Source organism: Lampetra fluviatilis, chromosome 2, assembly GCF_964198595.1.
Source record: "Lampetra fluviatilis chromosome 2, kcLamFluv1.1, whole genome shotgun sequence".
Taxonomy (NCBI): Eukaryota; Metazoa; Chordata; class Hyperoartia; order Petromyzontiformes; family Petromyzontidae; genus Lampetra; species Lampetra fluviatilis.
The window spans coordinates 18117933-18141935 of record NC_136276.1 but is presented as its reverse complement, the minus strand read 5'-3'; the positions used below and the strand labels follow the sequence as shown (position 1 = coordinate 18141935).

Genomic DNA, 24003 nt, shown 5'->3' with positions numbered 1-24003 from the left:
GGTGTCAAAAAGGTTGGGGATCGTTGCCCGAGATAACCCATAACTGCATATCACACAGAATGACGGTGCAGACATTGACACCCCACATAATACAGGAGATGGCGCTCTCATTACACATACAAATACAAAATATTTTTACCAGTAAATCCCACGCATTAACTAACAAACCAGCCTCTCCAGGCTGAACTGAACTCCAACTGCCACTTTTCACCCCTTTTATTTGCTCTTCAACCCCCTTAACTCCCTTAATGGTCTTAATTGCCTGAACTGACAACCTCGTGGATGTCCGCTGATCAACAGCCGCCGCCACTGCCCACCACGGCGCCTGTGCCAGGCTGGGTGCACTTTGGAGGCTATCACGTGAAATGGCGAAGGCTCACTGCTGGCAGGAGGCCACGGGACAGATCCAGCAGGTGCCATGGGTTTGACCGACTGAGATGACTGGCCGATGAACCATCTGCGCCCCCCTAATGTGCCTACCTTATTACAGACAAATGCAGACCATATTGATCACCCCGTGCCCTTATTAATCTCAACGTTCATCCTACAAAGTCCCATCACAAGGGAGAAACACAAACACATGGACAATTTTTTTTGCCCGTATTGAAACGGCTGTATGCGGTATGGACCTGGAAACTCAATTTTCCTGTACAAGAATACGGGTAAACCCTATGGGTTGACAGGTATGGTATGTGTACACGAATCCATTGGGTCTATGTTTGTTTTATTGTTAAAATGCGAACTTGTCATCTGTGAAAATTGCGGATAATAAGATGACTTTCGCAGAGGGCAACGTGGCAGCGCGAGTAGGGTGGATGGCTGGACGTCAGCCTATGGGTGTTGTGTGCAGTGCATACACAATGACGTTAGAGGGCATATCGTGCCGGTATTGCACAAGCTGCGCTGATCATATTTGGGATTACATTCCCTAGATCAGTGGTTCTCAACCATTTTTGGCTACCACTCTGTACCCCTGGTTGAATTTTGTTTCAACCGAGTACCCCCTTTCCTTGATCCGCCAGCATGGTTCTGAGAAATAAATGTGACTAGTGAATATCAATATTTTAACCAAGTGCCCATTTTTTGAGGTATCTGAATAACTTGTTAGTAACTGCAAGCGAATAAAAAACATCTACGGGCGCTCTGCATGCACGACGTAATTTGCTCGCCCTCACTGGTTACTTTTGGAAACCACATTGTTTACGATCAATGAATTTAGAAAGGCTTTTATATCGTTACTAGGTTGTTGGCACAAATCACGTCCCAGTGAAGTCAGCTGTAACTGTACATTGTGGGACTTTAAGAAGCATTGTCTGTAAGTTCGTTTATGTTCTTACTAGGTTGTTGGGGGGGGGGGCACCTATGGCGCCCCCCCCCCCCAACAACATAGTATGTGCACAGCCTGCAGCGTCCCCGCACAACCACGGCCTGTGGCACCCCCCAACAACCACAGCCTGCAGCACCCCCCAACAACCACAGCGTGCGGCGGCCCCCAACAGACTGGTCAAGTAAATCCTTATGATCCACTCGCACAGCGTGCGGTGGGCCTTCATCCAGCAGTGGATTTAAGCACCCCAAAATATACAGTACTAATGTAATTAGAACCGTGTGCATTGTGTCAGATTTTATTTTTAAAAAAACTCACCTTCAACTACTTTTTAATCTAATGGCTTGAGAGACGATCGGATGTACGGCTGATAGTGAATTACGATTAAAAAAACTAAAAAACAACGCGAACAGCTTCGCTGTACTTGAGGACTTTTAATAAGTCGAATAAGAGCGGCTTTACGCGGCTTTCACTTAAAACTTTCACTCTACATATCTTTTTGGACGATCCCGCGATGTCACTTAAATGTGAATGAATGTAAATGTATCTAAACTTTAGTTGTCATCCTGACATTAACTTCTAAGAGCTATCACTTATTAATCAGTGAAAGAACTGTTAGGAATATTTGGGAGCTCTTAAGGGGTCTTAGGTTTCAAGTTTCATTTATTAGGTAATGCCCTGTGAGACATGCGGCTCTTAAGTCAGGTGCAACCGCAACAAACAAGATATGAACACAGAACATCTTAAAGCGACAGAGCACACCCCGGGAGCGCGAGCCTCAGGCGGCCATCAGTGGAGAGCACGGGGCTCCCTCAGGGCAGCAGTGGACAGAGCACGCCTCTGCCTCAGGGCAGCAGCGGAGAGAGCGTGGCTCTCCCCCAGGCCAGCGGTGGAGAGAGCGCGGGACTCCCTCAAGGGCAGCAGCGGACGGAGCATGGCTCTCCCTCAGGGCAGCAGCGGAGAGAGCGCAGCTCTGCCCCAGGGCAGCAATGGACAGAGCACGGCTCTGACTCAGGGCAGCAGTGGAAGAGCGCGTCTGGTTCCCTCACGGCAGCAGTGGAGATAGCGCGGCTCTCCCTCAGGGCAGCAGTGGACAGAGCATGGCTCTACCTCGGGGCAGCAGTGGACAGAGCACGGCTCTGCCTCACTCTCACTCACTCGTCTCCTCACTTTCACTCACTCGTCTCTTGCTCGCGGTCACATGACGCACTTCAACCAATCCGGGGGCATACATGTTGGGGAGGGGCGCACCCCTGGTTGGCTGCTTGCCCGCGGTCACGTGACGCGCTTCAACCAATCCGTGCCGCGTTAATCACAGAATGACAGAGCTGGGTGTTTATATATTAGTATATTTAATAACTTATAACAGCACTGTCAGGATGCTTTCCCAGGTAAATTGTTGCGTCGCAGTATCATGAGAGATTATTACAGCCTTCATCCATCAGTTTGTGCATTGAGACACATTACATACGAAAGATAACGTAGAACATTTTACGTTGATGACAATAAACTTGCAGGTGTAATAATTTATTTTTAGTCACACTAAATGCATGTAAAGTACTGCAAGGTATGGTAATTAGTGGTGTGACTAAGATTAAAAGCATAATAACCATGCATGTCATGAAAATAATTACCCAGCATAATTATACTGTATGTCCTTTACTTTATATATTTTAGTCAAGCAAAAACAGGATGTATTGCAGTTTGAAGAAATATTACCAAAATAAACAAGGTTTTATTTCTTCAAGCAATGAGTATTAAAAAAAAAATTACACTATATATCAACCACGCAACACGTTCAAAGGTCACAGCTTAATATATGTATGAATATCTTTCATCCAAGGGTACATCCAAACCTGACAGGTGAAAGTCTAATCGCCAATAAGGTTATATTATAGGACCTCCTTTGCCAGTACCAAAATATGATAATAGGTTTTCCCCTTTTTTCTAGCAACAAACAGGTGATAAGATGTTAAAGCACCAAACTGAAACCTTTTAAAAGGAATCACGTCTGCATTAACCACAATACTTGTGGTCAGAATGCAAACAAAAAACACACTGATAATATATGCATTGTATTTAAACTGATTAGTCCACACCAGAGACAGCTTTCTTTTGAGCCGTCGCTCCAGGTGTGCCCATGGCCTGCCCGCTCCTGGCAGGGGAGAGGTCCCCCTTTCTGAGGCCAAAGGCACGCCGCCCCTTCCTCGGGTCCGGGGGAAAGGCAGTTGTTGCGAGGATTTGGCATTACAGCTATACTTTGCTAATTATTACTTTGAACATTCACTTAATGTCTCTTCTCAGCTAAAGCAGTCAAGACGAGACAAAGAACATGGAAAAAACACCCTCACAAATCCCATAATTCGAGGGTATCTAATGCATGTGACGAGGTCACGTATTTAATCTTTACTCATGGGTATATTCATAGCACTTGTCTTGCATAAATCTAGCAGGAACATGCCCATATAAAGTAGAAGATTTAGACTATCATCCTCTTGGTTCAATCTTTAATCATAAACCACACCCTTATACAGTGAGGAAAAAAGTATTTGATCCCCTGCTGATTTTGTACGTTTGCACACTGACAAAGAAATGATCAGTCTATAATTCTAATGGTAGGTTTATTTGAACAGTGAGAGACAGAATAACAACAAAATCCAGAAAAACGCATGTCAAAAATGTTATAAATTGATTTGCATTTTAATGAGGGAAATAAGTATTTGACCCCCTCTCAATCAGAAAGATTTCTGGCTCCCAGGTGTCTTTTATACAGGTAACGAGCTGATATTAGGAGCACACTCTTAAAGGGAGTGCTCCTAATCTCAGCTTGTTACCTGTATAAAAGACACCTGTTAACAGAAGCAATCATACAATCAGATTCCAAACTCTCCACCATGGCCAAGACCAAAAAGCTCTCCAAGGATGTCAGGGACAAGATTGTAAACCTACACAAGGCTGGAATGGGCTACAAGACCATCGCCAAGCAGTTTGGTGAAAAGGTGACAACAGTTGTTGCGATTATTCGCAAATGGAAGAAACACAAAAGAACTGTCAATCTCCCTCGGCCTGGGGCTCCATGCAAGATCTCACCTCATGGAGTTGCAATGATCATGAGAACGGTGAGGAATCAGCCCAGAACTACACAGGAGGGTCTTGTCAATGATCTCAAGGCAGCTGGGACCATAGTCACCAAGAAAACAGTTGGTAACACACTACGCCGTGAAGGACTGAAATCCTGCAGCGCCCGCAAGGTCCCCCTGCTCAAGAAAGCACATATACATGCCCGTCTAAAGTTTGCCAATGAACATCTGATGATTCAGAGGACAACTGGGTGAAAGTGTTGTGGTCAGATGAGACCAAAATGGAGCTCTTTGGCATCAACTCAACTTGCCGTGTTTGGAGGAGGAGGAATGCTGCCTATGACCCCAAGAACACCATCCCCACCGTCAAACATGGAGGTGGAAACATTATGCTTTGGGGGTGTTTTTCTGCTAAGGGGACAAGACAACTTCACCGCATCAAAGGGACGATGGACGGGGCCATGTACCGTCAAATCTTGGGTGAGAACCTCCTTCCCTCAGCCAGAGCATTGAAAATGGGTCGTGGATGGGTATTCCAGCATGCCAATGACCCAAAACACACGAACAAGGCAACAAAGGAGTGGCTCAAGAAGAAGCACATTAAGGTCCTGGAGTGGCCTAGCCAGTCTCCAGACCTTAATCCCATAGAAAATCTGTGGAGGGAGCTGAAGGTTCGAGTTGCCAAACGTCAGCCTCGAAACCTTAATGACTTGGAGAAGATCTGCAAAGAGGAGTTGGACAAAATCCCTCCTGAGATGTGCGCAAAGCTGGTGGCCATATACAAGAAACGTCTGACCTCTGTGATTGCCAACAAGGGTTTTACCATCAAGTACTAAGTCATGTTTTGCAGAGGGGTCAAATACTTTTTTCCCTCATTCAAATGCAAATCAATTTATAACATTTTTGACATGCGTTTTTCTGGATTTTGTTGTTGTTATTCTGTCTCTCACTATTCAAATAAACCTACCATTAAAATTATAGACTGATCATTTATTTGTCAGTGGGCAAACGTACAAAATCAGCAGGGGATCAAATACTTTTTTCCTCACTGTATAGCAAAACATAATCAGTCGCATTTGTCAGCCTTGAACACAAAATGGGTACGAGGGTTGGGTCTGCCCATGTCGGCTGGGCTGGGGCGAGTGTTTTGGGTGGAGACGATAAATAGCCAGGCATGAACACGCAGCTGGCAGTGGAACACCACGCAGCCAGTATAGTTTCCACGTGAGTTTACAACAATGGCAGACGTCTCGACAGCAGCAGTGACCCTTTCCGATGGTCACAACATGCCTCTGCTTGGCCTGGGCACATGGAAGGTACATCACACTGCACCCCACACTCGATTATTTGCACCCATCGTCAGAACCTGCATTAAATAAAAATGTATATAAGATGAAAAGTGCATCCAATGGACAGGAAAAGATGCACTTCACAAATGTACGTGCTGTACAATCAATGGCGGAGCCAGGATTTTCAGGTAGGGGGGGGGGCAACCTATCCAGCAATGAAAACTGATAGAGGAGTTGTTAGTAAGTAAGGACTTGTCCCTTGCTTTTTATTCGACGCGTGTGCGGCGATGGCGCAGCCATCAATCGAAGGTCGAATTCGAACCGCGTTATGTGATCGGCATCGCGCTCGCTGAAGGTGTTGATGCCTTCAGTCGTGTACTGTATACGCAACTGCGCACAATTCTGTGAGTCACTTATAACTGCTTTGCCGTTAATTATTACCCATTATGGACTCAAGACTATTGTCCTATCATCTCATAGAGTCCCTGGCACGTAATAATATGCTGCACAGTGGCAGTGGGGGTCGCAAAATGCCGATGTATTTCTAATAAACCACAATGATCCGATCGAAATTAGGGATTTCGATCGGATCATTGTGGGGGCACGTGCCACCCCACCCCCACTGGCTCCGTCAGTGCGTACAATGGTTGTCAGATATCGTGAAAATTCTTGTGTTTCCATTAATTTTGAATGCGTGGCTCTGCTGTAACTATATATTACATTTAACAACACGTTTTTTTTCTACAACTCATAAAATGAGAAGCATAGTGTACGGATGTTATATATAGTAGGATTTGAAAGACTTCTATACTGAAAAGTTATTGTAATAACAATGTACATTTATCTTTGAACAGGTTTCACAAGTGTGGGTTAAGTCTGTACTTGACATGCAATTGCATTCCAATCACTGTGGAAAAGTTGTCCATTTGATCATGATCCTCCTATATCTCTTATATCTAGGCATTGGACTGGGTGATATGTATTTTGAACTTCTTTCGCACCGTATGTAGCCAACTGTGCTAATCGGAAGTGTGGGGGGAGGAACGACAAACTAAACGCAAAAAAGTAGTTCTAAAAAATTCGGTTTCCAATCTAGATTTAAAAGTGCATAGCTCCAGTGGCTTCCTAATATCGGAAGGAAGAGCGTTCCAGACGGTCGTAGATGCACAACCGCAGGGCACAGTGACCGTCTTTGTTGTGTCAGCCCAACAACTCTCCAGGCTCGATCATGTAATTACAGTTTTATGTGAGAGGTCAATGGGGAAATTCTACAAAGAACTAAAATACATGTTTTTAATCAGGTAAGGCCCACTGAGCTAGAAATATATTTTTCAGAAGCGACCTGGCCACAAATGATTGCTTAAGGATGTGGCTTATCACGTGGAAATGTATATGAGCCAAATACTCTACACGCGTGTTCATTCTAAATGTGGAGGGGAAAACCGGAGGACCCGGATAAAAATCCGCGCCACTCCAAATATACAGGCGTTAGGGACGGGATCGAACCTATGACCGACAACCTGTATACCAGGCGAGGTAGGTAACATCTCGCCACGGCAGCTGGAGATGTGGACCACAAACAGAATGTCGGTTGATAGCCAAACTATGCTGTGTCCAGATAATAATCTTGCGAGGCAGATTTAACGCAGTTTTGAGCTGTTGTACAAACTATAAAAAGACTTGTACAGTGATACCTCGGTTCACGAACTTAATTCGTGAACTCACTCTGGTCGTGAACCGAATTGGTCGTGAACCGAGGCACATTTTCCCATAGGGTTCAATGTAAATCCGGTTAATCCGTTGTGACCTTTTCTTTTGGTTTTTGAAGCACAAAAATATGAAACAAATTACAATACACATTAGTACTGTACAGTATAGTAATGTATAAAGAGAGAACACTAACCTTGCTTGAGATGACTTCAGTAAGCACTCAAACGGGTGAACTGTACAATACAGTAAGTACAGTACTGTATTGTACAGTACAGTACAGTAGTACAGTACAGTACTGTATGTGCTAAAAAGCACACCAAAAAGCTAAAAGTCACTGAAAGTGTCTTCACAGTACTCACAGTACTTATTTCTGTGTCTCTTCTTCTCTCCACGATCTTCCTACAGGAAGTCACGACCATGTGACAGCCTGGAAATAGCATTAAAATGGCCGCGGCTCCTGTTCGTGAACCAAAGTGGAGTTCGTGAACCGGAGCATATTTTTATGAACTTTTCTGTTCGTGAACCGAGTTGTTCGTGAACAGAAGCGTTCGTGAACCGAGGTATCACTGTAGCTGGACTTAATAACGAGAACTTGCATATGATCGAGTCGGTAGTTTAATATGGTGTGGTCTTCCTATTCGACAAAAAAAAATTCGAATGAAAATCTTCTCCTGGCCTGTATGTGTGAAAATAAACGACTCGTTACAATTTTAATGTCGAAAATTCCTTTCTCAATAATTGAGTATGAAAACATGTCACAGTACAGTACTGCAATAAGAGACCACTGTACGGGACAACCACACGTAGCTAGACAAAACAATCAATGGTGTAACTTAGTTTTCTTTTGTATCGTATATTTTTGAGCCTGGGTTAGTGTTTGGATGGGCGACTACGTTGTCAGAAGAGGACATTGCAGCGAAACCCATTGCCGATGTGTACTTTGGCCCAATGTCGAAGCGCCCCACCTTAAACACACTTCACCAACCAACGACGTCAGACTGCGTATGGTGAAATAACCCGCACGACTGAGAGTGACTGTTCAAACACAAGTCCACTGTCTCGGCCTCGCTGTGCGCTGCGTTGCACCGCTTTCTGAGTAGATAACCTCGCATACAATAAACTCTCAGAGCCAGGGTGAACATCCGACTCCAAACGAATTTAATTGATTGAACGAGGTAAAACTGATGGAAAAACAGCACAAATACAGCATATGTGAATACTTGGTAATATCAATAAAATGAATGAACACTACAACATCATAACATTGTCTTAGATAACATGAACTCAACAATAGATCCTGGATCGACCAGGCACCTACATTAGTACTGAATAGCTATACAAGAGAATAAGCTACTGTGTTAAGGGCACATCGTGTAATCAACATGCTGCAGCCTAAATGTACACTACTACACATAACACTGAATTGTGGATGAGATATTTCGTCATCCTTGCTCTCAAGATCGCAATAAGGTTACATAGGTACAAGTCTGACTCAACTTATTCAATTACAGGTAACATTTACAATAAGGCAAGTTTCAGGCTTCGTTGTTAACTAGGCCTCGTATTTATCATAACAATTTAACAGCATTATATAGGCATTTACAGCATTATAACGGCATTCCCAGTATTATAAGAACATAAACGAACTTACAGACAATGCTTCTTAAAGTCCCACAATGTACAGTTACAGCTGACTTCACTGGGACGTGATTTGTGCCACCATCTTGAACTCTGTGCAATGGCGGACGCCAGCCTCGTGGCTGAAAGACTGTCAAATCGTAACTTCCTGGTCACGTGACCAAACTCAACCTCAAAACAGGAAATTCCTGTATACACACACCCCCACTTCTGGCGTGGAGCAAAACACCTGCCGTGAGGCAGAACATCCACCATCAGCCACAAACAGCTATCGTTGCACGAGTTTGACATTCTTATGGGCATAGGTATGGTGGGCGCAATGCTAGGGCCCGCACCAATTGGTGGGTTAGGGGCCGTCCATAAATGACGTCACGCGATTTTTGACGATTTTTGACCCCCCCCCCCCCCCATCGGCACACGGCGTCGCAAAAATCCAGACCCCCCCTCAAATATGACGTCACAAAGCTCTCCCCCCCCCCCCCCAAATAAAACATGCTTCAAATCGCTTTAAACTATTGTCATTGTAGTGCGTATTTAATGTGGCGCTGCACTCTGATGTTGTAGTAGAAAACATGTATTAAAAAGTCAATTTAATTAAGTAGAACGTGTTGTCTATATTTATTTAAAGTTACACATTTTGATGTGACGTTACATTTCTCACCCCCCCTCCCCTTGTCACACATCGTCACAAATGTCGGACCCCCCCCCCCAGGTGCGTGGCATCATTTATGGACGACCCCTTATATCATAAATAGCGGCACATTTTTTTTCAAAATCAACAATTGAATGCGCTGTGCGGAATTGGTTATTCACTTGCTGTATATAACGTTGAAAAACGCTGTACAGTATCCTGATAAAGAATAAACATTTTAACCTGTTCCCACTCCAGTTGCACAATTTAAGGCTGTCCATTACGCCTTAAACAAATAAGCATTGTTCCCACACCTACACGCTGCCTACAATAATGCCAACTCACGCAACGACCGCTTTTCAATTCTACGTAATTAATCAATCTGTGGTTTGGTTGGCGATCGCTTGTGACATTGCGCAATCAATAATTTCCCCTGTACAATCACAATCGTCCCACAGTAAACATGCAACGGTGGGCCAACGTGCAACGTCAACATTTGCCCAAGGTTGCATGGCTTTGGTGTTGGGGGTATAGATTGTAGTGGTGAAGTTGGCGTTATAAGCTGTGGTGGTGGTGGTCAGTGTTGTGCAATTGCCTGTGTATGACAGCAGGAGCCAGAACTGCCTCAACAATGAGTGTGGCTCTTAGCAGATGGGGAGAGACCGAGATGCGAAGACACGAGAGATACAGAGACGCAGACACCGGCTACGATCAAGCATCGGCGACCTTTGAAAGAAGAAGAGACATTCTTTTGTTTTTTGTCTTTGACCAAAATAGTTCGAGAGCCGCATCACACGCAGAGCTACTTTGACACAAACACAGCAGGTTTACGACAGATGACAACACACATTCTGACTTAAATAAACTAAATGCGTGATGGTATAAACTGCGTTTATTTTGTTCCCCCCCCCCCCCCCCGTTAGTTATTTTTTAACAGCACAATTTGACTGTTGTACATTTTGTTGTCACCAGGACATTACATAGTGACCCATTCCTTGCAACATTTACTCAATCATCTTTACGCAGCCAAAGAGCCGACCCCTAGGCTAGACAGAGATAAAGAGAGAATGAGACATAATTTATACACACGTACAGCTTATGCAAGTTGATTGAATACAGATGTTCATAAGTTCAAGTGTAAAATAATAAAACTGATTTGTTTGAATGTAAGGTGTGCCTCAATGCCATTCAAAGTGAGGACTGGGTTTAGCTGTAGTGAAGAAGATGGTGCTTATCAGATGAGTTAACCATTTAGTCAACATGTACTATACTGTAACTTATTTACATGCGTTATTCCTAAAGGTATGACTTGCAGAATGTTATCTTCAGGTAGGTATTACTTTTTTAACCTTGAGATAAAATTGTTAAGGAAAACAGTTGACTAAATCAATAAGAGTTCAGTCGAAATGTGTGCTGGGTAAAAATGCTGCCCGGCCAAGTGCTAACCCATCTCCGACCCTAATCTCATAATTGCTCGTTCAAGACCGGCCAAGCATGATTCACAATTGCTCATGTCTCGAATACTGTAGCACATTTAATGTACAATCATGAATATCTGTACAGTATCTTCCAGCTCGGTCAGAAAGTGAATGTTGATTTTTTTTGTTCTTCCTGGTTCAGCAGTTCCATTGCTGGATTATTTTTTCCGCCTGAGGACGACTACTTGTGTTGCGATCGAAACGTCGTGATATATTATTTTTTATTTTGTTTTATTTTTCTACCTATATACGTGACTTTACCAAAAGAACCAAAGAGTATGGATTCCTGCAGTCACGAAAGCTTAAAATCAAGATTGATTGATTTTTATTGAATAACTGATGTATAGTCCTGTAATTATATCATTATTAGTTCCATTATTTAATCAAAGAGAAAACCCCGATAATCTAATAAATGTTTACAAAGGTGGTGCTGATATCATGAACCATAAAGTATGGTGTCCAAGAATCATCTGAATGTTTTAATTATGTGACCATGTTTTTTCTGTTTGGTCTTCGTCTCAAAGGAACCTTGTCTGTGTTTTGGCTTTAACATATATTATACTATAATTGTACGTTGTACACACACACCCCTTTCATCAATGTACTAAATGAGGGCGTCCTTACGTAACGGGAGTTATTTGACCTTACAGTTGTTCACGCTGGTCGGTGGGAACACAGGAGCACAGTTCGTACAACTTGGTATTTTGATGAACTACCCTATGCTGCCCACACCTTTTCACAGCCGCGCGTCCGCTTATGGCAATCTGGCATGCATGGTGGTCACCCACCCCATTGCATATATTAATCGCTGGTGGCTTAGTTTCCCACAAATGAAGAGAGCGGGTTCGCTATGCTTTCGGAATAAGATTGTGAATAGGAATGGGGCCACAGACAATAGGAGTTTTTTTCACAGACCCTAAAGTTGCCGTGAATACCACGGATAATAGGGCCATGGGAAATTTCTTGATATGGAGATAAACAGTGAAAAAACTGTTACAGATATGGAGACACACACACACACTGATAGGCACAGAGTAGGGGGTCTTTATATTTTACATACTTAAAGCCAAAAAAAATCAACAAACACTGCAGTGTTTCATATCTGCTTTGTGCTGTGTTTCCATCACCAGTCCAAGCCACAGCAGGTCTGCAAGGCCGTAGAGGCGGCTATCGAGGCGGGGTATCGACACGTGGATGGAGCCTACGTCTACCAAAATGAGGATGAGGTTGGGGCGGGTGTGCGTGCCTGCATTGCCAAGGGCATCGCCTCCCGAGACCAGCTATTCATTGTCAGCAAGGTGTGCATCCTGTACTCTATTACATATATCATAAAGTTCAAGTCCATTGTGTATATTTATGCTGAATGACAGATTTGACCATCAATAGGAAAAACAAGTTCCGATATGAATTGGGCATGTCGCCTTCTAACTCCAAATTATGTAGAAATCCACTGCCAAACTTTTCATTCACACCTTTAAATTAAACCACGTATTTGCTATTTTATTAGGTTCCTTGACTGGTCCCAAATACAATCACGAATCAACTACAAAATCACCCTGCCTCAAAAATCCCCAAGAGACTTACCCCTGCCTACCCTTTATCTTTCATCTTGATCGAGTGCCCCCTTCATGCATTCATATAAGGATTTATAGTAAAGTGCCAGTTGACCTTCACTCAATGGGAGGTCAGCCCTTCTCTGGAGCTGTTCCTGTTTTTTGGATCTCCACTTTGATTTCAATTATATTCCAAATATACTATTGGCATTCTGTCACAGGTTACATTAATTTATATTTGGATATCCGTGTGTCAGAAAATCGCCTTGAAATATTATATTAAAAACGACTTCTAATGTGCTTCACAAAGCTCTTACACACACTAGGGACACATGTTACATGCCTTGTAAAGAGATGTTTAATGGATGGCAATCACCCCAACATTATATTTCTCAGAACTAATAATATTTTGCATTGAGTGAAGAACCACATTTAATATGATGTTATTTTCTGGTCACTAGGCTGAGACCATAAATTCCCTACATTTTAGAACTTGGTTTGATCACAGGTGGCCCCCCATAATGAAAACCAGTAACTCAATGGTACCAGCTCAGGGCTCTTTCATGTATAATCCCCAAACCCTATCCAGCCACCTCTACTAATTCTGTTGTGTGAAATTATAATGAATCGTGAAATCAGCCTATAACTGTTACTGTGCTTGTGTGTTGACTGTGAGCAGCTCTGGGGCAAGTTTCATGCCCCTGCCGACGTGAAGAATAGTTTTATGAAGACACTGACCGACCTGGGGCTTGATTACCTGGACCTCTATCTCATGCATTCCCCCATGGGCTATCAGGTGTTGCATCAATAAAATATTACATTCATATTTCACTGTTATACACTTACAAAATAAATTCATACGGACAATGGCAGCATGTTGTAAGCTCAGAGTAGAAAATGTACCCTGTATATTCAACCGTGAAGATGAAGTTGCGATGAGAGGAAACAGGTATTAGAGTGATCAGTAACCAAGGAAAGACCAAAAGGCAAATGGTGGGAAACTAAGAGTAGACCTTGGAGGATTGATTGCAAGAGCCAACATATTTACGTTGATGCAACTGAATTGTTGACAAATAATACTGTTCCTACACAGCCACAATTTATAATTAAGTAATATATTGTAAAAAAAAATATTTGTTGACTTTTTTCATTGCTGTATTGTATTTATAATTTTGTTAATTCATGGACATTGGCATATTTTTTTTTAATAACCACTGTAAACCCATTCATAACCTGTCCTTTATAAACATGGGTTGTGTTTGCTGTCATATAAAATAGTTTAACTGGGAAAATGTGTCCGCTTCTCAGTATCTCTTAAAATATGAATGCATTTTATTTTAATTATCTTTCAAAAATAAAGTCAAAGAGCTTGACACGAAGCAACAATTAAGCGTTTACGATTTCAAATATTAATAATAACAAAACTGTGAAGACTGGACACTGAACAGGTATGTTTGATGTTACTTGGATAAATGAGCTGTGCATTCGTTTACCTCGAGGCATATGTTATGGTGCTGTATCATTTTAACCGTGACTTTTCCCGTTTCAGAACGTGGGAGAGGAATTATTTCCCGCAAAGGACGGCAGGTTTCTCTTCTCGGACGTTGATTACCTGGACACCTGGAAGGTGCCAAGTGATGCTCTCAACAAATATAAATACAACAGCATGTTTATCCCGCAAACACACTTCACATTCTATACCCTGCATGTCTATATGGGCTCTCATCTTCCTTAAAATAAATGTAACATCACTTTTGACGCGTAAGGCAGCTCAAAGGGACCCTTCAAGTACGTGCACATGCGTGTGCACGCACATACATGGCCATTTTGTCAATGCACTGCTCGGTCATGGGTGTTATTTGACCATGGTTTTCTACTTCCGTTTGTGGATGTTGAAGGTGTGGAGCATATAGGTTTAGTATAACAATGAATGTTGCTGCACTGCCACCTGCAGTACACATCGTGGCACTGGGAGCCATAGCTCAACGAATTTGAGGACAGCGGGCACCCAATTAAGTACACTGCGGGATTAGCACAGCTGAGCTTCTGATATCTCAAAGGATCGGCGCATTGCGGGAGATTTGGCCATGTAAACTTTACGCATTTTACTTCAATTTGCCATGAAGTAGCTTTATGCAACACCATATACAAGGCACTTTACGATATAAATATTGTTTCATCGCGCTTTCGTCTTGAGTTGGTGTCTTCAACACCTTCAGTAAGAGTCAGGGTAACAACAATCAGGGTGAAAATGTATGTAATAAATTGCATCCGACTTGACGCAGAGGACATGAATCTACAATGGCTAGCCATCGAACAAAGACCGCCACTGCATCGTGCACTTTCAAAAGCGCTTATGTGGCCAAATCGAATTAGGGAGCCACTGGAGCAATGTACTTTTCTTCGTAGAATTGCCCCATTGACCTCTCACAAAACTGTAATTACATCATCGAGCTTGGAGAGTTGTTGGGCTGACACAACAAAGACGGTTACTGCGCCCTTCGGTTGTGCATCTACGGCCGTCTGGAACGCTCTTCCTTCCGATATTAGGAAGCCACTGGAGCTATGCACTTTTGAATCTAGATTTTTTTTTTTATTATTTACAACTTTTTTGTGTGTTTAGCTTGTTGTCCTTCCACCGCACCTTCAATTAGCACGGTTGGCTACGTTTGGTGCGAAAGAAGTTCAACATACATAAGCACCTGTGAGCGTTTTGTAATAAATGATGAAAGTTAATTGTAAATGCCGTGAAGTTTTACAATGAAGCAGTGGTAATTCCGATTGTCTCAGGCAATGGAGGACCTGGTGAAAGAAGGTCTGGTCAAGTCCCTTGGCGTCTCCAACTTCAACATCCCCCAGCTCAAACGACTGCTGTCCTCTGCTTCGATCAAGCCTGTCGTCAATCAGGTGCGCAGTTGTGTGGGTGAACACAAGTTTTGATTTAAAGCTTTCGTGACTGCAGGGATTCATATTCTTGGTTCTTTCGGTAAAACTTTAATTACGTGACTTTACCAAAAGAATCAAGAATACAAACACAAGTTGTTACGTATGTACGCTCAACTTATTTTGCACTGTACGTAGCCAACCGTGCTAATCGGAGGCACGAAATCGTGAATGTAAGTGACTGGACGCTGCATATACACCTCGCCAGCAACATGTGGTTGGTGTCGTCTGTGTTGTGAGGATGTCGGACGAGGGAAAATGAGGTAGAGGGGTCTCAAGCTGCTGATCACTGGTTCAGGGCATCTCAAATCATGTTGGGACGACATGTCATTTGTATTGATCAGGTCACTGAGTAATATCCTCATGCTATGAGAGAATATCACAATATGTGTGCGTTGTATGAACGCAAGAAGTGTACATACATGGGGAGAACTCGAGTGGTCGTGTGTTCATTGTGTTTTTACGTGTACGTATTTCTCTGTTTCTCTCTTTCACTTTGTCTTTCTCCATTTCTCTGTGTCTTCATACATTTTCCGTGCCTCTCTATGCATCTGTATCTCCGTGTCGCTGTCTGTGTTCTTGTTTGCGTGTCTCTGTTTTCCCGTGCATTTATCTCCATATTTCAGTGTCTTTCTCCATTTTCTGTATATCTCCACGTCTTTCTTTACATCACTCTCCATATTTGTGTGTCCCTGTGTCTCTTCACATCTCTACTTGTCTTGATGCTGTTTTTAATGTATCTCAGTCTCTCCACCTCTGTGTCTTTCTCCGTGTGACTTCATCTCTCTGCGTCAATGTACACACTTCTCTCTGTTTTTCCCCCATAGCACAGAGCTCCAATCTATGGTTTGGCAGCTCTGAGCCTTGGGGATTCGTAGAATTGGTTAGGGGGGATGGGGCTACAACTGCTCTCCCATCGTGCTTTTGCGCACGTGTGTACATGTGTGTTTATGTAGAAGGTGGTGGGGAGCGGTAGTGGAGTGAATTGTGCGCTGCACTACAAACCCGGCGAACCTAGTTTGATTCCTGCTCACGGCAAACACCAGTGACGATTATTTAAACCGGTCACGCACCTACCCCTAGGTCGACTCAGCCGCAAATGAGTACCTGGGCGTGGTCTTGGCCACCCACCCCCTCGTGTGCCGCTAACAGCACTTGCCCTAACAGTCTGCTAAGGCTATATGGGGAATCTTTGTCTTTGTTGGTAGGGAGTGGTAAAGTAGCGGTTAGCACGCTGCTCGATGAACTCATCGACCCGAGTTTGATTCTTGCTCATGCCAAACACCGGTGACGATTATTTGAACCGGTCACGCGCCTACCCCTAGGTCGACTCAGCTTTAAATGAGTACCTGGTACAATGAGTAAACGTCGCCACTGGGGAGACAAAGGCAGCTGGGCGTCGTCTTGGCCACCCACCCCCTCATGCTGCGTCGGCCTTCATAGGTGCTCGCTAATCGCACTTGCCCCAACAGTCTGTCACACGCTTCATGGGGGTACTTTGTCTTTGTTTTTGTTATATGTTGCAGGTGGAGCTGCATCCATACAATGCACAACCAAAGCTGGTCCAGTTTTGCAAGTCACAGGGCATAGTGCTCACGGCTTACAGCCCCTTTGGCTCACCCGACCGTCCCAGGTGAGACTCGGTTGATCCTATTCCCGAGAATTCTCAATTTCACGCCGAATATATGTTCCATCTCTGCTATTGCTCTCTCCTTGAGTGCTTCGTTTGAACCTGTTCATTTGACCATGCAGTTTGGCTGCGGCGAAGAGCTCAAACGACAACGTGAAACTGGACAAAGATCCTGGAAATCTTCTGCAAGATCCAGTGGTTTCCGACATCGCTAAGAAGCATGGCAAGAGCAGTGGGCAGGTGACGTGGGATGATTTATTTTCATGTTCTGTCATCATCAGTCGCCATAACAACAAAAACCTCACCATTATAATCATCCGTCGTTGTCATCAACACTTACTTTTACCGTATAATGCATATCTCTAAGCAAGGTCTCATTTAGCGTCGTAAAATGTATGTATTGGGAATGATTAAAAGGTCAATGCCAATGCCTGAAATTGGGCGGAAAAAATACGTGACATCACAGCTAGAAGCAGCAAAACCATAACAAAGTCGAAATATCTCCACACTTGAGAGTGGAGATACATAACCGCGGTGTTGCTCTGCTTCTTTTGTAGTCATATTCAGTCTTTTAAATTCCAAAATTCACGTGACGGGTCAGTCTTTGATAAAAAAAAAATACTTCTCAAAAACGATTGTTATGTGTTACCAAAATGGGATTAAAGGCTGATTTGGCCCTTCACTAGCATGTGCTAGTCAGGCATCCTTAGTACAGAACCACTTGCAAAACCAAAAACAAATACAAATCATTGTAATTTTTTTAGGTTTACAAAATTATCAATACAGTATTACAGAAAAGATGAGAGTTGCAATTTCAAATATTCTGGAGCAGACAAAGTAGCAGTTTGGAACATTATACTCAACGTTGCTTCCGGTTTGTTAGCGCCGTGTACCAAAAGCCAACACGTCTCCCTGCTCTAACGAGCATGGGGAAATTTTCATCGCCATTGGTGGCACCGCCCAGTCACGCGGTGAAATCCCAAAGTGATCTCATTTTCGTCCACATTTCGGAGATAATGGGGGTGTCTATCTGTGTGATGCTGAGTGTTTTTTACACTCGCTCGACTTGTCTTGTGCCAACAGATACTGCTCCGTTACCATATTGAGAACAATATCGTCGTGATTCCAAAGAGCGTCACACCAGCCAACATTATCCAAAACAGCAAGGTATTGTGAAGTGAAGTACATATGCGTACATGTGCACGCGCTGCAGGCAATGCTCTGAAAGTTCCGTTGGCGAATTACCGCAATAATCCCCAAAGGCACGCCCTTGTAATCCCATATTATATTTCAGTGCAAAGTCAGATGTTACTCCTAAAAACTGTTTTCATCTTGAGTCAAACGTTTTTCAAGTGCCACCTATAAACTTCCAGTGACAATATCTACACGTGGATCGCTGGAGTTTTGGAAATCTTCCGTATCCCTGAATATTGTATTGTGTTCGTGAACTTCCCATGTCTCCAACTCAGGCCCCTGGAATAAACAAACTCTGGAATAACTATATTGGGCTTTCCGTTCTATACAGCCTCGAGAAATGAACAATTTAATTCTAGAATCACTCGTTTAAAGCGTTCCATAATCTTCACCCCTGTGCCAGGTCTTTGACTTCTCTCTGGACGAAGAGGACTTGATCAAGCTGGCGCAGCTAGACCGAGGCTGGTCTTTGGCCAATTCGCTCTTCAGCAAGTAAGCAGCTGCATTGTTGATATATGATACACTTAAACAGATGTAGCTGAATCGTATGTTTAAAAAGTTTGAAACTAGTACTGTCCTGTAAATGCGCCGTATAACGATCACTACAGGTACATCATGTGAGCTCTGCTTATGGATAGAACAAAGTTAAATATTCAGTGAAATCCGATAAGCTATGAAGCTCTTTTGCACAGATGTCCAGTAGGGGTGGGTCAGAAAGTTCCGGCAACAAACAATACAAAACACTTGACTTAAAGCTTTTGTGACTGCAGGAATTCATGTGATTTGAGTCTCTCGGTAAAGTTACGTAGAATGGAAATAACATTTTTATAAAATAAACGAAAAAACTACGACCTTTCGATCGCAACACAAGCGATCGTCATCAGGAGGCAGCAAAATTACAGCAAAACATTCCCAGACAACACCAAGAAGACAACACACAGTCCCTCACTAAAATGACACATAAAATATTAACTATCGATGCATGGGTAAGAATGAAAGTTACAAATAACATTGGCAGCACTAATCTTCTGCTTCGGAATTTTTTTTGACGGAAGATTGACGATGTTAAGGTTCAAACTTGATTTGAAGCTTTCGTGACTGCAGGAATTACCCTTTGGTTCTTTCGGTCACGTAGAAAGAAAGTCACGTAGAAAGAAAATAAAACACATTCCTGCGGAGGGAGCTGGTAGGAACGTTGGGTTGCTCGGTCAATGGCCAGGGTCAACGGCGGCGTGGTGTATTCCGCAAATATGCCCGACTGTGAGGGCGGGCACAAGCCGGCGTGAGTAGGTTAAACGTTGAGTTTTATAAGGGCACCACGGGGTGATCAGCCCCTCCCCACCCAGCCCCACCCCTCCCATTTTTGGATGCACGACGGACGGATGGACACAATAATCCCCTGTGGGCTGGTGGAACCAGGTGGTTCCTACCAGTATTGAATAGTAGAATACAACGTTTCGATTGCAACACAAGCAATCGTCATCAGCTAGAAAACAAACCTAGTGAACTTAGAAATAGAATGCAATACAACACAGAGAGTCGGCTAACACAACAGTCAACACCCCACCTGGTTGATTACGTTCTTCCAAAGATTGCTAAATTTGAGAGAGAGACAGAACACAGACACGGAGACACACAGACAGTCACACAAGCAGAGAGAGACGACACTGAGACACACAGAGGGTGTCTATGTGTGTGTCTCTCTCTCTCTCTGTTTACCATAACTCGAGTGCTTTGGAGACGCGGTATGTGGATCAGATTCCATTATGTGCGTGATCAAACCACACCTGTAGAGCTACACGATGATCAGTAGATGGCATTACAATAGTGTGCTATGAAGAAGGGCCGTGGCCCAAAACGTCACCAAGTACAGCATATTGTACGAGGCAGGACCCGACTTAACAACATTATAAAATGTGTTACGGTCCAATGAAAAATGGAACCATTGTTAAACCCATAAATAAGAAGAATTGTGTAAATTTACATTGAACACTGTAATAAATACTACATAGTAAAATACAATTTAACCTAAAATAAAGTAACATAAATAGAAAAAAGTCTGTTTTATTTTCACCTTGAGTCCTGATGCTGGCTCGCTTGTCGGAAGGGGAACAATGAGTTATTAAATTGCACATCCACAAACATGGGGCACTCATACAGACAAAGATCCCCCTGGTAGCCTTAACATAATGTTGGGGTAACGTTACACGAGGGGGTGGGTGGCCAGCACCACGCCCGACCGCCTTTGTCTCCCCAGTGGCGATGTTTACACATCACACCAAGTACTCATTTGAGGCTGAGTCGACCTAGGGGAGGCCCAGGACCGGTTCAGATAATCGTCACTGCTGGCTGTGAGCGGGAATCGAACCCGCTAGACTACCGCCCACAGACACACACACAGACACACACAGATCCCCCGTATAGCCTTAACAGACTGTAGGGGCAAGTGCTGTGAGCGAGCACCTATGAAGACCGGAACGGCACACGAGGGGGTGGGTGGCCAGCACCACGCCCGACCGCCTTTGTCTCCCCAGTGGCGATGTTTACACACAGACACACACACAGACACACACACACAGACACCCCCCCATGCCAAAGATTCCCCCGTATAGCCTTAACAGGCTGTTGGGGCAAGTGCTGTTAGCAAGCAGCACTTATGAAGGCCGGCACAGCTGACAGTGTCGATGTTTACACACCGTAGCAGGTACTCATTTGAGGCTTAGGAGACCTAGGGGAGGCCCAAGACCCATTTTAGATAATCATCACTGGTGTTGGTCGTGAGTGGGAATCGAACTCAGGTTGGTAGCGCAGCGTAGCGCTACACCGCTACGCGACTTTCACACACACACACGCACAGACACTCCCCGTGCAAGGCTGACTCGTTACATCTCACGGAGGATCTCTCCAATGAACAAAATAGTTCCACGGTTCAGGTTGCAAGCGTGAGTTGGCGTTCGTAAGTGAGGGTGTTCGTAAGTCGGGTGTTCATAAGTCTAGGACTATATATTCTTGGTTCTTTCGGTAAAGTCACGTAGAAGGGAAATAATAAAATAAGCAACTCATTAATTATTTAATTAATTGATAGAATATATATATAAAACAAAAAACATTCTTACGACGTTTCGACTGCAACACAAGCAATCATCATCAGGTGTGAAATCCACAGCAAGAAAATTTGAAAAAAGTGTCGGTTTTTTCTAACGTTAGCACCACTTTTTTCAAATTTTCCTGCTGTGGATTTCACACCTGATGATGATTGCATGTGTTGCAGTCGAAACGTCGTGAGAATTTGTATTGTTTTGTATCTTTTTTTTCCCTTCTACGTGACTTTACCGAAAGAACCAAGAATATGAATCCCTGCAGTCACCAAAGCTTTAAATCGAAATTTAAGTCTAAGACTATGTTTCTGTTTCTTTTAAGGCAGTTTTATTGATGGATGTGTTAAGCTTTATTGTTAACCAGCCTTTTGCCCGTCCTAGGACGGAAACTGTAATATTAAAGATGTACATTTACGTTTTCTTGTGTAGTTGTAAATTATTTTACGAATTGTTGCACGTAAATATTTTTATCTTAACTTGTAAAATGAAATTATGGACTTTGGAAGATTTCTCGGTATACGACATTTTGTGTGAATCTCTTATCACCGTTCAAAATGTTTCGCTGCGGTTGACTATCCTTGATGAGCACTTTGATCCGCTGAGGATGTTTAGATCTAGACAGAGCCACGTGTAACTATACTGGGGAAGACTTACATTTTGTTGCAAGTGCTGAAGAAATAAATAGAGAGACCAAATACACTTTGATGCTGCGTAGACTTATTAATTTGATTAACTTTCAATAAAGAAACGTCGCATTTAAAGCGAATTTCCATAAAAAAAATGTATTTCCGCTCGACCTTCTGCGTGAGTGTAAAAATCCACCCGCTCATGATTATTTTATTATTAATGACGCGGGGGTGCGGCATGTGGAGTGACGTCATGCGCGGGACACATTTCTGGGCTATTATAGTAGTAGTTGTGCTTGTGCACCACTGGCAACGTAGCATCACAAAATAAACACATTCCTCCTGCGGAGGGAGCTGTAGGAACGTTGGGTTGCTCGGTCAATGGCCAGGGTCAACGGCGGCGTGGTGTATTCTGCAAATATGCCCGACTGTGAGGGCGGGCACAAGCCGGCGTGAGTAGGTTAAACGTTGAGTTTTATAAGGGCACCACGGGGTGACCAGCCCCTCCCCAGCCAGCCCCACCCCTCCCACCCCCACCCAGCCCCACCCTCCCCACCCAGCCCCTCCTCACCCTCCCCACCCAGCCCCTCCCTCCCCACCCAGCCCCTCACTGCACGACGGACGGACACAATAATCCCCTGTGGGCTGGTGTAACTTGGAGGTTCCTACCAGTATTGGAATAATAGTGGAGAACTGACCTATCGTACTCGCGTGTCCTCCGACATGCAAAGTAAAGAGTCGCGTTTGCAATAATCGTGAGTGTCCGTGACCATTTGCACCTCCCTGTTGTTCACAGAGTGAAGGATCACAAATACTTCCCAGTGAACGATGACTACCCATCGTGCTAATGGACATACATCTCAACTTCAGAGGCGGTCTCAGCTGATGCCAATTGAGTTGTTTTAATAGGGCCAGTGTTTTGCACCAACTAAATGTGCACAGCGTGAGCTTTGAACGCTTTGCAAAAGTGTGGCGGTAATTTTTTTAACGAAATAACGCAGTGATACATCTCCTTTATACACAGCGTTGGTGTTATGCTGAAGTGTAATCGCAAAATAAATCAATGGACGTTAATGTGATACAATAAAACAACATTGAATATCAATTGTGTCTCTGTTTCTTCAATAAGGCAGTGCTTTGAAAACAATGTAATGTCAGCACAGCTGACCAGTTCTGCTCTTGTTTTGACTGATATCTAACAATCACAAATACCATAATTTTGATGATATTTTTTTTCTGCCTATGGTTTTGGTCAAATATGTACATGTGTTTGCAATATAATAGCCGTCCTTGGAATTAACTCGGTTTGTAGCAGGAATGTTTTATTCACCAACAGATACAGCAGAGGGCTCTGAATTTAGAAGGAAAAAAACTGCACTTCCATCTCTCCAATACACGACAAAGCACCACGCTCCAAGCCACAATGCAGAACAGTGCCTTCAAGAGTGATAATAAAATCTTGATCTGAAAATGTCCCAACATAACATGCAAATCATGTCGTTGATGTTCTGCATTTAAAGTTTTTCTCATTTTTAGTCGAGGTCAAACGTGCCCATCCTCCCATAAAGTTAAATTGTGAAAAGTCAGCAAGAGTCTTCTAAAGCCACAGACCCCTTATCTTAGGCAAGTAGATCTTCCACCACTGGTTCAAAGCCACCGACAAAGATGACCAATTCTTCTGTGCTCACCAGCCAGGAATCATCATTTTGCCGTCACCATAGGCTAGCCAGGACCACCGGGGCCACAAGACCACCGGTTGTGATTTCGTGTGTGGCTGGAAACGACTTTTGTGTTGTCGCACCCAGC

General features: G+C 43.6%; 1 protein-coding gene across 1 annotated transcript; it reads left to right on the top strand.

Annotated features, from left to right (window-relative positions):
* The first annotated feature begins 5645 nt into the window (after positions 1-5645).
* On the top strand, positions 5646-23045 carry LOC144937259 (aldo-keto reductase family 1 member B7-like). The gene is made up of 10 exons (XM_078864664.1): positions 5646-5723; positions 12284-12451; positions 13386-13502; positions 14256-14333; positions 15497-15613; positions 17176-17282; positions 17402-17519; positions 18363-18446; positions 18877-18965; positions 22994-23045. Exons 1-10 carry the CDS (start codon positions 5646-5648, stop codon positions 23043-23045), a joined length of 1008 nt encoding a protein of 335 aa, XP_078720790.1.
* Positions 23046-24003: the final 958 nt, after the last annotated feature.

Excerpts from the sequence above, each read along its gene's own strand:
- LOC144937259 (XM_078864664.1), top strand. The coding sequence starts at position 5,646 with ATGGCAGACGTCTCGACAGCAGCAGTGACCCTTTCCGATGGTCACAAC. Across the intron at positions 14,334-15,496 it reads ATTACCTGGACACCTGGAAG|GCAATGGAGGACCTGGTGAA; the intron begins GTGCCAAGTGAT and ends CGATTGTCTCAG. Across the intron at positions 18,966-22,993 it reads GCCAATTCGCTCTTCAGCAA|AGTGAAGGATCACAAATACT; the intron begins GTAAGCAGCTGC and ends TGTTGTTCACAG.